Source organism: Perognathus longimembris, chromosome 13 (genome assembly GCF_023159225.1).
Source record: "Perognathus longimembris pacificus isolate PPM17 chromosome 13, ASM2315922v1, whole genome shotgun sequence".
NCBI lineage: Eukaryota > Metazoa > Chordata > Mammalia > Rodentia > Heteromyidae > Perognathus > Perognathus longimembris.
The window spans coordinates 37,959,420-37,977,603 of NC_063173.1; the positions used below are offsets into that span (position 1 = coordinate 37,959,420).

At 37.8% G+C, this 18,184-nt stretch overlaps 1 protein-coding gene across 2 annotated transcripts in view; it reads left to right on the top strand.

Annotated features, from left to right (window-relative positions):
- The first annotated feature begins 212 nt into the window (after nt 1-212).
- Pdhx (pyruvate dehydrogenase complex component X) overlaps nt 213-18,184 on the top strand; it is a 52,275-nt gene continuing 34,303 nt past the window's right edge. Inside the window, exons 1-3 of one of the 2 annotated variants that reach the window (XM_048361489.1) lie at nt 219-413; nt 1,671-1,725; nt 10,047-10,127. In XM_048361489.1, coding sequence (XP_048217446.1) covers nt 369-413; nt 1,671-1,725; nt 10,047-10,127 — 181 coding nt within the window. In that variant the 5' untranslated portion in view covers nt 219-368. Of the gene's footprint in view, nt 414-1,670; nt 1,726-10,046; nt 10,128-18,184 lie in introns of both variants that reach the window. The other variant, XM_048361488.1, reaches the window with a different exon arrangement.

An 18,184-nucleotide genomic window follows, 5' to 3' on the forward strand; every position in this document is an offset into this window, starting at 1 on the left:
GGCAGCCTGAGAGGGCGGGGCTGACAGGGCGGAGGCGGGGTCCGAGGGAACCTCTCCCATTGCTTGATCCTGGTTGCAGACGGGCTGGGAGGCGAGGTCACCGAGGTTAGGGGCTGTGCCAGGAAGGCTAGTTTGCGGTACCTAAAGGCAAAGAGGTCTGAAGGCATGGCCATTCCTGGGAGGCGGGGCTTAGAAGGACCTTGAGGTTGGTGAACAGGCTGTGCTGCGGACAGCCCCGGAGAAAGCCGGAAAGATGGCGGCCTCCTGGAGGCTGGGCTGCGACTCTCCACTGCTGCGCTACCTCCTGGGTCTCGGCAGCCGGCGAAGTGTGGGGTTACCTAGGGCTCCTGCGGTGTCGCCTGTCGGCCATGGGACTAGCTGGAGATGGCTTCACAGTTCGCAGTGGCGGTGGGGTGAGTATCCTGTGTCTCCACGTAGCTGAGCAATGGGCCCTGAGGCAGGGCATTTGTGACTGGGGGCCTGGGTCGGGCTGTGCTGGTGCCAGGTTCAGGTGCCAGGTGTCTCCGGTTGTACCCATTGCCTCTTCCGCCGGGAGGAGACGGACGACTCCTCCAAAGCCACGCGGCACAGAGCTGTCCCCACCCAGGAGAGTTCCCTGAAGCCCTGGCTTCTCGGTGACCTTGCCTTGGAATTTGGGTTATTTCTTAGGCACCCAGAGCTCCGTGTTTCAACGCCGGTCTCTCTCAGGCCGTTTCTCCTCCGTTACTTCTCAGATTCCTTTAGCGTTGTCAAATATCTATCTGTGACAGGGAAAAATTCCCCCAAAGTTGCTTAAATTCAAAAGCTACAGGTTAGTGGATTTTTCATTCTCTAGGCCCGTCCCTATTGGGAGATCTAAGATTTTAAAGGCCAGTTGGACTGCTACCCCCTCAATGATAAGTAATTTAAAATATTTGATTTGCAAATAACTATGGCAGCACAGACATGACCGGGAAAATGTTTTCAATAAAACATGGCGCGGGTGCCGGTGGCCCATGCCTGTAATCCTAACTACTCTGAAATCTGAGGATCGCGGGTTCGAGACCAGCCAGGGCAGGAAAGTCGGTGGGACTCTTGCCTCCAGTTAATCACAGAAAATGCCGAAGTGGTGCTGTGGCTCTGGTAGAGTGCTAGCCTTGAGCAAAAAGAGGTCTGGGACAGTGCCTTGGCTCAGAGTACAAAAAAAAAAAAAAGTGGAAATTGAGGATGGGAATCTTAGCTAGGTTTGTTACACGATGTTGCCGTTTAATAGTGATATTGGCACCAAAAACAGTTTTTCCCAGTATTCACAGCACAGTATGTAAAATGGCTTGCTGGGCATTCTTTTTATATGTGGGGAATCTGAGGGAGAAGGTTCAGGTGGGGGGCAGAAAGTAAGACAAACATTTTTAGTCAGTCTTCATACTGTAATTAAGTGCAGCAGGCACTGTCTACATATTTAAGCTGCTTGGGTCTCAGAAAAGAAAAAAAAAAACACTAGAAATGTTTCCACAAAGTCAACACAGTAAGTTGAATGTTTGGAGTTACTAAAGATTGGGTGATGAGGGCAGTTTAGTTCAGTCTCTTCAAGGGTGATGTTTCATAAAGTGCACCGTAGAGTAGTAGTTTTTACCTGTGTGTATAGTATTCTCTTTCATTCCTTAGTTTGTCAAAAATTGACTTTTCCACAGCCACCAGAAATTCTGTCTCAGGTAGAGCTCAGGAATCTGCATTTTGCAACTTTAGGTGAGTTTTAATGTTTTATTTTGGTGTTTGATGTACAACACTTTGAGACTGATTACCTTAGAAAATCATGAGTATTAAAAGCTCTAATGGTGGGAATAATCTAGGAAGGTTCTTGCTCTTGTTTATAAAAGATGCTTCTGAGAATCTTCTAGACTATGTACAAAGTAAAGATGCTATATAGTCACACACACAAAAATGATCTTGCATTTTGTTTTCCTTGCAGTCAAGGAAAAGGATAAAAACTAAAGACTCTTGCTTTTAGAATTTATGTGGGTAATTTTTGTGATTTTTCTGATTTTCTACCTTCTCCTCTTCCACTATCTACAGACAAATGCCATGAACAACTGTGCTGTTTTAACACCACCCAAAAGGGAAAGAGTAGTGTATCTCAACATAGTCTTACACAAAGGATTGGTTTGAAATGACAAAAATTCACTGTTACCTTATAGTTCTGTGTTTGTGTGTGTGTGTGTGTGTGTGTGCGGGCGTGTTTGTGTGTTTGTGTGTGCACTCACTGCTGCACAGGGCACCAGGGTTTAAACTCACTTTTTAAAAAAAAAATTTTTATTTTGCTGCAGCTGGTATTAGATCTACCATTCCAGCTATGTCTCCAGATGGCATTTTTGGCTAGTTGGTTGGAAATAAAATCTTATCAGTCTACTTAGATTGACTGATTAATCAAGGATTTGAGTGATAGATTTACTAACCTTGAGTACATACTCACACAGGAAAAAAATGTACAATTGGGCAGAAGAGGGCCTTGGACAACAAGTATGAAGTTAGGGGAATGGGGCTGGGAATAATAAACATTTATCAAGAGCTTACTATGTACTATACATACTATATACTATATACTATACATACTGTACAAAAGACAATCACTTCTCAAAAGCCCATCATCTGGCAACCAAGTTCCCAACACATCAATTGGGAGGCTATGTTATACTCAGTCCATAATGTCTTTGTTGTGGCCACACATGTACTTGTATGAACTAGTCATTTGTGGATTTAGGGAAATAGATGTAGGATATAGGACAGAGGGAACTGAGTATTTTGAGAAGCACATAAAGACTGAAAGCACACTAAAGATTGGGTGAAGAGGGCAATCTAGTTTAATTTGTATGTGTTCTATACGTTTATGTATTTTCTGAAGTGGTAGAACTTTTTTTTAGTTCATTATCCTCTATAAATCATAACTAATAGGTTTACAAGCAAACTATCTTGGCATATATATTTGCTCAGCCAATTTGTTCCCTAGCAATGTTTCTTATAAGAAAGTCCTTTTGTTTACACAGTTTCAGAAATGGATCACTTGCTATGGTAAATGTACTGAATACTCCTCAGTCACATACTTTATTTCCTGTAGGGACTCTGTTGATTCATACTAATGGCACATTTTAATGTTAGGCAGGTTATTATTGTAGAATATGTTTCTTCTGCGTGAAATAATCCAAACATTTCAGAAGAGGTTTCAGCTAGCAACACTGGTCCTGGTATTAAACCATGAAATTAAATTTCTACATGAATCCAATTCCAGGAACAAGGCCAAAAAGAAATATCACACCACTTAGTCTAGCAAAAGAAAGCACACACAGGATAGTTGGATATTTATACATTATATAGTAAAATTCAATAAAGCCAAGATAACAAGGACATTAAAAAAAATATTTCTGGGCTCCAGGGTTTCATGCCTGTAATCCTAGCTATTCAGGAAGCTGAGATCTGAGGACCAAGGTTCAAAGGCAGATCATGCAGGAATGTCTGTGAGACTCTTATCTCCAATTAACTACCAAAAGTCAGAAGTGGAGCTGTGGCTCATGTAGTAGAGCATTATTCTGGAACTAAAAAGCTTAAGAGACAGGACCAAGGCCCTAAGTTCAACCCCCAGGCCTTGCGCATGCGCGCGTGCACACACACACACACACACACACACACACACACACACACACACACACACACACACACAGAGTGTATTACTTAGAAGCCTAATAAAGCAAGAAGTTATTTTATGTCTCTCCAGTAGTCCTGGATACCCTTTATATAATTCAGAATTTTAATGTCTTAAATTGTATTATTTAACACTGATACCGTAGCTATCACAAATATTATTTCACAGTGTCATTACTACTAAAATATCTTACTTTGTGAAAGAAAAAAAGAGATAACTACTTAGGCTGCACAGACAGTGACATAATTCTGCTGGGATCCATAATCAAGTATTCATTGTATCTCCTTTTTTTTCCCTCATGCATTCAATTAATATTGCGATATTAATATTAGTATTGAGATTGTACCTAGAGATTTTCTGTGCTTAAATTAACAAGCTTTGATATTAAAAAAAAAACTCTACCAGCAAGACATAAATGAACTCATTATTTTTCCTTTTGACATTTTCAACCCTTAAACCCTTAAAAGAATGCTTAAGGAGAACTTTGTAGATGCTAAATAAGTAGTTGTACTAACAACTTATCTTCAGTCTTTTTCCTCCTCTGCTCCATTCCTGTCATGAAATGGTCCTCCAGAAGTGCAAAGCAGATGGCACCTTGTTTTCCATCTTTTTGCTCCCTGTCACTGTGAGATTGAAGACCAAAAGAAAGATCTAGGTGCCTTTTCAGACTTAGGTCAACTGACTTTTCTTGAGTAAGAGAACCAGAGTATTTAAAATCTGAAGACCAGTTAACTTAGCCCCTTTGCAGAGGTTATAGTTCTGAGCAACTGACAGGATCCTCAGGGTTTGTTTATTTTGCACATTGCAGACTTGTGTAGGTTAACCATAAATGTAGACCTTGACTCTGTGTGTATGTATATGCACGCATAAACATGAATATTTAAGTTATTCCAATAATTTTTAAGTGTACTGTCTGGTGACATTGCCATTGCTGTGCACTAACAACCACTTCTAGAATGTCTTCATTATCCTACACTGAAGCTCTGATCATTAAACAGTATCTCTCATTCTTTCTCCATGCAGGTCATAGAGCCCAATGTTCTTTCTTCACTATTCTATGTATCTCTTATAAGTGAGATCATATCTGCCTTATTTCATTGATTTCATCCATGTTGTCTCACATACTCAAATTTCATTTCTTCTAAAGGTTCAGTCATACTTCAAAACCTTATTTTATTGATACAGTCTTTTGTGGCACATTTGAGTTGTTTTCACCTATTGACTATTGTGAATAGTGGTTGTACAAATGTCTATTCAAGTTCCTGCTTTCAACTCCTTGCAGGTGTATACCTAAAAGTGTAACTGCTGTATCTTATGGTAATTTTTATTAGAACATTTTTTTTAGAATTGCTGTATTCTAATACTGCTTAGGTTATTTTACATTTACCCCTACCATGCACAGGATACTGTTTTCACAACATCCTCACTAACACTTAATTTCTGTTTTTTAGTTTAGGAACCTCAGCTCTCACTATTAGCTGATGGTCTCATGACATGTTTATTTATTACTTCATATGTTTGAATACTTATCATCCCATCTATGGTATCATCTTTTTGAAGCTAAGATTCTGTTTGTTGGGCTTTTTTTCCAGGTCTAGGATAGCAAGACAGGTGCTCAGTAAGCATTTATCAACATCATGATTTGTCTTTTAGCTTTGGTTTGACAAACTGGAGGTAAAGCATTTGTCAATGATTAATGAGAGTTAATGGACCTTAGCTCCAAGAACAAAGTTGGGTAAAGGAGAGAGGAAAAGGAAGCTTTTCCTCTAGTTATTCCAGGAACGAATTGTGTTGTGCTGCAACATTGTAGGATAGTGTGCATTGAGCCAACCATCTGGATGCCTTGGGAGTCCATTCCCTTAGTCATTTCTATGGCTATCGAAAATGAATAGCTGGAATATTCGAGACTTACTGCCTGCTAGAACCATTGTAATGACTTTTTGTTACCCATTTCTTTATGAAAATCTCTTTATATCACTTTTTTATAGAAGAGGAAACTGAGGCACAGAATAAATAACATGTAGGTGATAGAGCTGCAACTTGAACCTAGGCAATATATTGCTTATTAGCATGCAAAGCAAGATCCACAAATGTATTCTTATACAAACTCTCATACATTCGTTTCTATTGTGATCTTAAGCATTTTCAGTTTATTTTATACCCATACCAAACCAAAAAAAAAAAAAAAAACTTGGAACAAAGAAAACTGATGTGAGAAAACTCATTAAAAATATAGTAACCATCTGTATTTAAGGCCGGTGCTGACTTTGAAATCATTTTGCTTTATTTCATCTAGCCAGAAGATGGCAGAATTGTTTAATTTTTTAATTTGAAAGGCTCAGTTTATTTGCAGTGGAATAAGAAGTGATTGACTAATCTCTTTTCCTATTTGAGAAGATGCAAGTGAATGTTACACTAAGTATTGGTCGGTAATTTACTTCTTTTTTATTTTTGTTTTTTTTCAAATTTTTATTATCAAACTGATGTATAGAGAGGTTACAGTTTCATACGTTAGGCATTGGATACATTTCTTGTACTGTTTGTTACCTTGTCCCTCATATCCCCTCCGTCCTCCCCCTTTCCCTTTCCCCCCATGAGTTGTTTAGTTCACTTATACCAGTTTTGCAAGTATTGCTTTTGTAGTTGTTTGTCTTTTTTTACCTGTGTCTCTCAATTTTGGTATTCCCTTTCAATTTCCTCTATCTTCATTTCATGATTCTTATGTGTTTTGGGTATAGTACGTAATGGGCTAGAGCATGATGCTTCGGCTGCACCATATGTAAACTGCTGACTTTCCTTAATTACTTTAGTCAGAGTAATGCAGCTTAGATCTGCTTCCCAGTAGCCACAAAGCAATTGATTGTGCAAGAGTTTGTTGTGTTAATTTCTTTCTTAATCCAATTACTTCTCAGAATATATTTATACAGCATAAGTTTAACCCTGATATAATTGGTTTTGCTGAAATGTAATTTTGTTCCTAGGAAAAAAAGAAATACTTTATGGCATATGAAATTAGAGTTCATGTACCATTTGTTAAAGCTAGAGTTATCCTGTAAGAAAATTGAAAGAGCATATTTGAAGAAATTTAGAAATTGAGTATAAAATTTAGTGATAGATTTTCTTAGGTTGCTCTTATTTTTAAAAATTTTTCATATTTAGTGAGAGGTACTGGGATTTGAATCCTAGGCTTTGCAATTGCTAGGCAGGTGCTTTACTATGTGAGTCATACATGCCTTCAACCCTTTTTGTTTTATGCTTAGGCCAGCATGGATTGTGATTTCTTGCATAGCTGAGATGGCAGGTGTTTACCACCATTTCCAACACTTTATTAATTGAGATGGGGTCTTGAAAACTTTTTGCTGGTCTTGCTTGAATTGTTGTCATCTTAGTCTCTGCCTCCCAAGTAGCTAAGATTCCAGTTGTGAGCCACAAGCTCAGCCAGCTACTGTAATCTATGTCATTCTATTCAGGCAAAAAAGGTTAAGACAGTTCTCATTTGTAGATTGTTTTACTTTTTGAAGTATGGTTAAATATAAACCTCTAATAATATACATTACCATGATCAGCTTAACATTTTTGTACCTCTTATAATTGATGTTTTAGGAAGGCAGATAACTTAACTTTTGAGTATTTTTTTCACTACTCCTTAAAATAACATATATCCAATTGATCAAACCTCATTTCCTTACCTTTCCTTAATTCTTACCCCTGGTTGTGCCAGTTGATAATAGTAGGAGATATAATTGGTATACATTTCAAGGCCTTGTCTGTTTGTCAGGAGAGTTATAGAACATTCTGCTTGCTGGAATGGAGAAGGAAACGAATGTCTAATGAAAATGAAATGATATAGGTGTAGGTTGATCCCATTCAAGGAGATCTAGGAAAGCCCACACTGTAGCTACCATAAAGGGCAGATATTGTGCACAAAACTGACCCCCAAAGCAAATTTTCTGATTATGTAATTTTACTCCTTAATCAGAAAAATATATTGGCCAGAGATGTACATAATGTTGCAGCCTATACAAGATGTAATAGAATGAAGTATGTACTCTTCTTAACAAATTAGTATTTATATTTTGAAATGGTTTTCCTAGCATGCAAGTCTGAGGATTGATCTGTTATTAATCAGAGAACATTTTGCACATTCTACTCTCTATACTAAGCCAAGTGTCATCCATCAAGGAGCAGTACTGAATAATGGAGATGTCTCTAGAATGTCTCTCTTTGCTTTTTGTCACCTTCATTTCAGAGTAAGGATAGTGATCTATTACAGGATATTTTATTTTATTATTGTTATTCACAAAAGCAATTTCAGTTCATCCATGAAGGGTGACTGGATGAGGAATGATTATGGTTTTGAACTTGTTCTTAAAATATGAAAATTTTTGAGGTCCTAGATGTGCTTTGGAAAATAATACTTAATAACTGCAATGGTTTCATAAATGATCCTTAATGTCAGGAATAATGGGAATGTGAAACCCTTTTAGGTGAGAGATTATAATAGAAGAGAGAATCATCAAATGAATATGAATTGTATCGTGGCAGCAGAACCAAAATATAAAAATATTGAAGGAAGACTGTTCTGAGAGAACCGATTTAGTATTTGTCATAAATTGTAATCTAGTTTGAGAAGCAATGTGGTCCATCTAGTTTGCTTTTCAAGTTTAAAGTTTAATATGTATGTAATTATGAAATATCCTGTCTCATAATGCCAGGCATGAACAACCTATCAAGACTTTTTGTTTTTTTAAGTTATGCTTTTCAGAAATAGTCTAGCTTCTTACCATGGCCCTATTTAAAAGGGTGTTTTTCCTTCTCTGTTTACTTTTTAGAAAGCATATTTGTCATGGTGAGCTTCAAAACATAAATGTTAAGTGTTGAACTGGCTATGCATTCTTTAGGCAAGTGTTTTCATTTGGATATCTCTAATTCTAGTTCATTCAATAATTTGATATTTCAATGTTTTATAGATAGCAGTATATTGAGTTTGTACATAAACATTTACAGTGTTTTCTATCTAATATCTTGATATACCTGTTGCAATCCACAGGAATTTTTTTTTTTTTTTGCCAGTCCTGGAGCTTGAACTCGGGGCCTGAGCACTGTCCCTGGCTTCTTTTTGCTCAAGGCTAGCACTCTGCCACTTGAGCCACAGGGCCACTTCTGGTCTTTTCTGTATATGTGGTGCTGAGGAATCGAACCCAGGGCTTCATGTATACAAGGCAAGCACTCTTGCCACTAGGCCATATTCTCAGCCCCAGGAATTTGTTTTACTAAGAAAAATGTGAGATAAACTATTTCTTGTTACAATTTATCCATATTGAAGATACATTGAGACATAAATTGAAACAGTATCATCTGTAGCCTTGAGAATTAAGCAGGCAGATTCAAATCTGAACATTCAAAGTCTGAAATGTAGTCATTTCATTAATAAACTAGAGATGTTGGCTTGGTGTTTATTTTGGACTGTTTCACTGTAGGACCATTAGGAGAGATAATCATACATTTCTAGTTTTTTAAGAATTTGGTATCAGGGGCTGGGAATTTGGCCTAGTGGCAAGAGTGCTTGCCTCATATCCATGAGGCCCTGGGTTCAATTCCCCAGCACCACATATACAGAAAATGGCCAGAAGTGGCGCTGTGGCTCAAGTGGCAGAGTGCTAGCCTTGAGCAAAAAGAAGCCAGGGACAATGCTCAGGCCCTGAGTCCAAGCCCCAGGACTGGCCAAAAAAAAAAAAAAAAAAAAAAAAAAAAAATTTGGTATCAATGGAGAGAAAGAAAGACTGGCAGAGATCAAATGGATTACATTTCAATGCTGAGTTAGGTTAGATTGGAGAAATGTGATAACTGTGGCCTTGTATGGTTGGATTTCTCAGTACAATCCTACATTTAGACTTTGAGGTTTTTGGTTGAAAGAGAGTCTACAAGGCAATGTGCAGATTCCTCCCTACACTCAGTGAGCACTGATAGAACAGAAAGAGATGGGCTTGTGGTCATTTTACCTGTAAATTCTATCCACCTATCTATCTAGATATCTGTCTTTCTATCTTATCTATTAATCTATCTTGTGAAACAAAAGGGAAAAAAGAAGATGAAACCTAAATTAAAATTTCATTTTCTTTCTTTCTATTTTTTATTTCTTGAAACTTTGCATAGAAGACTGGTCCTGTTGGTATTCTAAAGAGAGTTTTGTTAAAACAGTTGAAATTTTTCTGTTTCCATAGGATTTACTGGATAGTTTGCCATTTGGGACTTGTAGACTTCGTAGTCTCCTTTTTCTTATATAGCACTTGGTATGAACTTACTTATTGATGCCTTTCGGGGTCCATTCTTTGTGTGTTGTGGCTAATTTGTTCTTTTTTTTAAATTTCAGGTGAGCCTATTAAGATACTAATGCCCTCCCTGTCTCCTACAATGGAGCAAGGGAACATTGTGAAATGGCTGAAGAAGGAAGGTGAGCAAGTGCATGAACAATGCTTGCTGTGATTTGTTATTTGATTACTTTTTTTCTTGTCAGCTGTATAACACAATTCATGATGTGAATGGAGTAAGTTTTGCTTCTTTGCTAGCTGGTGCACATTTGTTTAACTAAAAACATTCCATATTAATAGAACATACTTTTCTGGGTTTAGCTTTTGTCTTTTCTTCTCATAAGCACAGAATAGTAAAATATTTTCAGGCTCCCTCTCCCCAGTTGTTAGTCCTTTTTCCTAACTGTAATTTCAGCATCATAAATTTGTCAGTACCTTAATTTGTAGTGTTATCGTGACGTATGTGTGTGTGTGTGTTTGTTTTCTTGAAGGTAGACGAATTCATTATAAATTTCATTGGAAAGAATTTACAAATAAGAATTATAAGGAAAACTCTCCATAGAAGAGCCATGAAGGAAGAGGATAGCTTGCTAGTTACTAAGATATAAGTTTGTATAATTAAACCTCTGATTGGTGATTAAAAAGATAAACTAAAGCCAGGTGCTGTTGTTTCACACATGTAATCCTAACTGAGTCCTGGAGGATAATGATTTAAAACTAGCCCACACAGAAAATTATGTGAGTCTCCTCCATCTTCAATTAACCACCAAAATACCAAACTGCAGTCATGTCTCTAGTGATAAAAGTCAGCTATAAGCAGAAAAGGCTGATTGAGAGCAAGAGTTCAGGCACTGGCACTGGCATGCATGCATGAACACAGACAAATGAAAAATTAAATTAATAAATAATTAGACTTAATTGAACTGAATAGAAAGTGCAGAAGCAAATTATATAGCATAGACAAACTACCATGTGTAACCCTAGCTACTTCAGAAGCTGAGATCTGAGAACCTTGGTTCAAAGCCAACCTACCAAAAAGCCAGAGGTGAAGCTGTAGCTCAAGTGATAGTGTTTGCCTTGAGCACAAAGCTTAGGGATAGCACCCAGGCCTTGAGTTTGAACCCAGACCGTAGGGTCCCAGGATCACCACAAAACAAAGGAGACAAAACTGAATTTATTGATTATATTGTGACAAGGATAAATTTTATAAGTGAATCAGATATCAGTACAAGGAAGAAAAATTAATGAGTTCCTCTGAAGCATACAGTAAAATTAATATCCTGTTTATAACTCAGAATCCAGACAAAAAAAGGAGAATACTGTTAATGATCAAGATAATAACTTCTATAGGTATCATAGTAAGGCAAGAAAAATAATTGACTAAAAAGGAAAACATTTGCTTTTTGTATCACAAAGAATATCTCCATCAAATGCAGAATGAAACTATCCACTTAGGAAAATTGGCAAGCTATGTGACAGGTGGTTTATGACAAAAGAATTTCAAATGTCTTTTGACCATAGAAAATGATGTTTAATCATTACACCAATAAGAACAGAAATATGGACTAGGTGTAGAGTGCACACCTATAATGCCACCTGCTTGGGAATTAGATATGAGAGAATTGTCATCTGAGGCTGGCTTAAGTTGTAGAGTACTCAGCAAGCACAAGGCCCTGAGTTCTTTTACCTGTACCACCAAAAACAAAATGGATCAATGAATGAGTGAAAGAAACATGTGAATTTAATTACATATCCATTTGCCAACTGTCAGCTGCCCATCCATCTGGAGAAAAGTCCAGGACAATGCTGCTGGCATCAGTGCTGGGGAGCCACCCCTGGGGGCGGGCCTCTGCTCGGGCCCCTCCTGGGGCCTACACTCTTGCTCTGGGCCTGCTCCACCTCTGCCACTGCCTTGGACCACATGGACATGGGGACCACTTGAAGCTGGCTCAGGACACTTCAGGATTGCTGCCTCCTGCCTCCAGTCAGCTACCACCAGGACAGCGGAGAAGGCATCTGAGCCCTTGCCCATCCTAGCTGCCCAGATGTCTCTACTACACTAAACTCTTTGTGGACAGACACAACTTCTTATTTTTGTGCTTGGGACAGTGCCTTAAACAAAAATGCTTGTTGAGTCAGACTCTAGCTTCCTAATGGTTGTTAGGAATGCACCTAACCAGTATTGTTTATATTTAAACATTTGTGAAGTCTTATCTAAAAGTATATGTGAAATGCTAACCTAACACAGATCTATGATATCTTTTTTCCTGTAGCTAACACATTCAAAAATCTTTCTGAGTCAGATTACTGAAGATCACTGAGTCAAATTGGTTAAGATCATCAGTACAGTGGCTTGGAGTGGATTTCGGGTCTAACCTCCTAGGTCCTGTGTTACTACTCTTCTAAGCAGTTTTGAAAATGAAAACAGTAGACTTGGAGCTGGGGATGGCCCACTGGTCTCAGCAGGGTTTTTTTCTTTGGCATTTACATTGGTTTGCCTATTGCTGGGACTGTTTTATGATATAAGGAGTATTGCTTCCTTATATAATAATACAGTTTTAAACTACTGTGGTTTGTGGGTAAAGTTTGTCATATCACAGTTGTTAGATTTTTTTCTCTTTTTTTTTTCTCACATCCTCTTCCTCCCTCTCTCTGTTCATCCCTCCCTCCCCACCTTGGCCCTCACATACAATTGATGTATGGTTGTGTTATCTGAATAGATGGAGATATAGCTTTAAAAGAGGAAGACACCAATTCTTTTACTGTCAAAAGCATCCTACAAATCAAATGTTAACATGCTTACACTATGTCTTCTTACTATTGTGAAGAATCTCACAGTCTCCTCAATAGAGGGAAGTTCAAGTTAAAAAGTTACTAATGTAGCAATGTGACACTCCCTAATGCAATGTGTGATTATTTTCAATTTAATTATAACTGCTATGGGAACTCAAGAAGTAGCATTTGTCTGAGTAAGTCAAGCAAAGGTTTTATTGCTAAAGTAGAATCTGTACATGGATCTTAAAAAGAATGGGATTTGAATATAAGCGAAAACAAGTGATATGACATCATTCTATTCTGCTTTCTAATATCCAGAATTTATTTCTAGGCATCTCAGATGAATTTGAGTGGTTGTCTAGTTTAGTAGGTGGTCCTGTTTCAATAGAAACAAGAGGGTTGTGACTTTCTTTTTCCTTTCAAAGTAGAATCTGTTTTAGGCACTATATAAGGAAACATAATCTGGCTGTAGTTTTCTCCGTGTGAGATACCAAGGTGCTTTGTGGTCTGTTCCTGCTTACCTCACCAGTAGTGATCTCAGCAAGTCTCTCCTGTGCTGCTTGCACTTGTTTCTCTGAAGTGTGTGGGCCCTGCCTCCAGAGGGCTAGTATGTTGCCTTCTGCCTGAGTCCCTGCCCTTTCACTTGCCTCTGCCTCATCTCTTAAAGCTCAGATGAGGTGGAGGTGTGTTCTAGGAAACTTCTCTCAGCCTCCTGAATGCTCTCAGAGTATTCTGACTTTACCTCATCCTGCTGCCATTTTCAAATTACTTTTTAGTAGGTCAGAAATTTGAAATTGTTGTGTTTTCCACTAAAGTATACTCAATGCCTCAATACATTTTCCAATAGAAATATTTGTTGGTGAGGGCATTTCTTCAGAGTGTAGATGAGGTCCTTTTTAGCTGATCAATAAATAGCATCTAATATGTTTATTAAAATAACTTCTGTGAATGGCTTTGAACTATTTTAACTGAGGATATGCTGTTTCTTATCTATTTGATCATCTTGGTGTATACAGTGACAATTGTATAAGATTTTCCTTCATATTCTCTTGCTATGTTAGCCTGTTAATCTTTGTTCCAACTGCTTTGGTGGTATATGTAAGGAGGTGTGTTCATGTCCTATATGTTTTATTCCTTTTATTTTTTTTTCTGCTTTAGTTTCTATCTCATAAGATAACCTTTGCAAAGATTTTATTTTTGTAATCATTTAGATAATGTCTGCTTTTTATGGATGATTTTAATAATTTACATTTACTATTACTCATATGTTAGACCAAACCATTTCTGTACATTTCTAGTTTTTTTTTAAACTTTTTTCTTTATTGTCAAAGTGTGGTACAGAGGGGTTATAGATTCATATGTAAGGCAGGAGTACATTTCTTGTTCAACTTGTTACTTCCTCCCTCATTTTCCCCTTCCACCCCCCCAAGAGTTGTGCAGTTGATTTACACCAAATGGGTTTTTTTAAGTATTGCTTTTGGAATGGTTTGTCTTTTTGTCCTTTGTCTTTCAATTTTGAAATTCCCTTTCCCTTCCCCAGTTCTAATACCCGTATGAACAGGATGCAGAGTATTCAGATGAGATATAGTGGTAGTGGGGGTACAACCACAGGAAGGGAATACAAGAGAAACAAAACTAAACAATCAAGCAAACAAACAGACAAGAAAAAAATACAATAGGTACAGTTTCATATGGCATGTTGAAAATAATTACAACAGTGGTATAACTCTTGTTTCTGAAACGTAGAATTCATTTCACTTGGCATTATCTTATGTGAATAGGTAGCTAGCTATTGGGTATTTTGATCTTCTACCATGACTAGCCTAATCATTTCCTAGCCATTCCCTGTAAGGGACACCATAGGGTTCATGTTTCTTTGGGCCTGGGTAACTTCACTTAATATTATTTTTTCCAAGTTCTTCCATTTTGAACGAATGGGGCAGTGTCATTCTTTCTGATGGAGGCATAGAATTCCACTGTGTATATGTACCACAATTTCCTGGACCACTGGTCTACTGAGGGGCATCTAGGTTGGTTCCATGTTTTAGCAATGATAAGTTGTTCTGCCATGAACATAGTTGTGCTGGTCTTGTTTGTAGTCTTTTGGGTAGATGCCCACATTTCTAGTTTTATTCTCTGTCTTTTTAATTTTGTTTTTGGGTTCTTGTTTTCTGTAAGGTGATACGTTTTGTTATTTTCCTCTGTTCTTTTTTAATTCTCTAGATTATATTTCTATTTTCAATTGCTTTGCCAATTAGATCTGAAGTCGTTCTGTACTTTTTCCTAACTAAAACATTCTCCTCTTAAGCCCTCTAGTGATAATTTTGAAACGGTTAATAACATTTTAACAACTTCACTAATAACTTGTTTCTTGTGTCCCTGAATCCTCTCTTTGTCTACTTGCCTTTATGAACTGTGTCTTGAAAGAGCTCTGTTTGGTGATCACTAATTGTGGTAAAGTTTCTTAGGCTTCGTATGTCTATAAAGAATACTTTTATTTCATCCTTAATCAGTGGTTTGGCTGCATATAAAATTTCATAGTTATTTTCCTCAGCATGTGACGATGTTACTTCATTGTCTTCTGACCTCTACTGCAGCTACTGAGAAGTGTGCTCTCACTCTGTCATTCCACTGAGGTAACTTTTTTTCCTCTGATAGTTTTTTAAATTGTGTTTTTGTTGTTGATAGCCTGCAATCTCCTTACTGTGTATCTAATATGGACTAAAACTCCTTTTTTTTTTTTCAAATTTTTATTATCAAACTGATGTACAGAGAGGTTACAGATTCATACGTTAGGCATTGGATACATTTCTTGTACTGTTTGTTACCTTGTCCCTCATACCCCCCTCTCCCCTCCCCCTTACCCTTTCCCCCTCTGAGGTGTTCAGTTCACTTACACCAAACAGTTTTGCAAGTATTGCTATTGTAGTTGTTTGTCTTTTTTTTACCCTGTGTCTCTCAATTTTGGTATTCTCTTTCAATTTCCTAGTTCCAATACCAGTACACACGGTTTCCAATATACTCAGATAAGATTACAGAGATAGTGTAGGTACAACCACTGGAAGGTGATACAAGAACATCATCAATACTAGAAGCTACAGATACACATGGGACGTTGAAAGTAGTTACAACTGTGATATAACAATTGTCTCCATAACATGGAGTTCATTTCACTTAGCATCGTCTTAGGTGTTCATAAGGGTATAGCTATTGGGCCTTGTGATGCTCTGCTATGACTTGCCTAAACCTGTACTAATTATTCCCAATAAGGCTACAAATTCAATGCAATACCCATTAATATCCCAACACCATTTTTTAATGAAATAGAGGAAGCAATCCAGAAATTCATATGGAACAATAAAAGACCTAGAATAGCAAAAACAATCCTAAGCAGAAAGAACAGTGCTGGAGGAATTACAATAACCAGCATCAAGCTGTATTATAAAGCTGTAGTAATAAAAACAGCTTGGTATTGGCACCGGAACAGGCCTGAAGACCAATGGAACAGAATTAAGACCCAGAAATGAACCCACAGAACTACGCCTACTTAATCTTTGATAAAGGAGCTAAAACAATAGTATGGAAGAAAGATAGCCTCTTTAACAAATGGTGCTGGCAAAACTGGCTCAACACATGCAACAAACTAAAACTAGATCCTTATATATCACCCTGCACCAAAATCAATTCCAAATGGATTAAAGACCTTGAAATCAAAACAGACACCCTGAAAACACTAAAGGAAGGAGTAGGAGAAACACTTGGGCTCCTTGGCACAGGACGGAACTTCCTTAACAAAGACCCAGAAAGGCTACAAATCAAAGAAAGGTTGGACAAATGGGACTGCATCAAACTGCAGAGCTTCTGCAGGGCAAAGGACATAGCTCGCAAGATAAACAGAAAGCCCATAGACTGGGCTTTACCGGACATTCAACGGACATAGGCCTCCTATCTAAAATATATGCAGAACTAAAAAAATTACCCTCTTCCAAAACAAAACCGCAAAGAACCAATAGCCCACTCATCAAGTGGGCTAAAGACTTACAAAGAGACTTCTCTGATGAGGAAATGAGAATGGCCAGGAGACATATGAAAAAATGCTCTACATCACTGGCCATAAAAGAAATGCAAATCAAAACAACATTGAGATTCCATCTCACCCCAGTAAGAATGTCCTATATCAAGAAAACTAACAATAACAATTGTTGGAGGGGATGTGGCCAAAAGGAAACCCTACTTCATTGTTGGTGGGAATGTAAACTGGTTCAGCCACTCTGGCAAGCAGTATGTAGATTCCTCAGAAGGCTAAATATAGAACTCCCCTATGACCCAACAGCCCCACTTTTGGGTATCTATCCAAAAGACCACAAACAAAATCACAGTAATGCCACCAGCACAACAATGTTCATTGCAGCACAATTTGTCATAGCTAAAATCTGGAACCAACCCAGATGCCCCTCAGTAGACGAATGGATCAGGAAAATGTGGTACATATACACAATGGAATTTTATGCCTCTGTCAGAAAGAATGACATTGTCCCATTTGTAAGGAAATGGAAGGACTTGGAAAAATTATACTAAGTGAAGTGAGCCAGATCCAAAGAAACATGGACTCTAATACTCCTTTTTTTCCCTGCTAAATTTTTTTTTTTTTTTTTTTTTTTTTTTTTGCCAGTCCTAGGCCGTGAACTCAGGGCCTGAGCACTGTCCCTGGCTTCCTTTTTGCTCAAGGCTAGCACTCAGCCACTTGAGCCACAGCGCCACTTCTGGCCATTTTCTATATATGTGGTGCTGAGGAATTGAACCCAGGGCCTCATGTATACGAGGCAAGCACTCTTGCCACTAGGCCATATTCCCAGCCCGTCCTGCTAAATTTTTTGTAAAGGTATAATGTGCATAAGATGAAAGCTCCTTCCATTTTTGTAGATACATGTACCATGATGTTAACACTTAAAAGAGATTTAGAGCGCTCCTAGAATGCTACAGATTTCCTTCTGCCTCCTCTGAGCCAGAACAACTATTCTGAACTCTCATTGTGAAGATACCTATCTCCTCTAGTTAGTGCTGGGAAGTTCTCAACAATTTGTTCATGTACTGCTTCTCCACCTGTCTTTCCAGTCTCTTCTTTTGGATCTCATGTAGACCAGCATTGCAGCCTCTGTTGTGTAGCACCTAACTGCTTTTTCCTTTTTAAAATCTTTTTGTTTATTCATATTAAGTTCCTGATAGCTGCTTAGTGCTAACTTTTAATATCACTCATTCACTATGTTCTATTTATAATGTATCTCATTGATTCTTTTTAGTTCAGTAACACTTTAAGTTTTTATTTCCAGTATTTCAAATTAGTTTTTCTTTCCTTTTTCCTTGATATGGTTTTGTTTCATTTGTGTAGGTTATGATTGTTTTTAAAAATGTGTTTGTGCTTGTG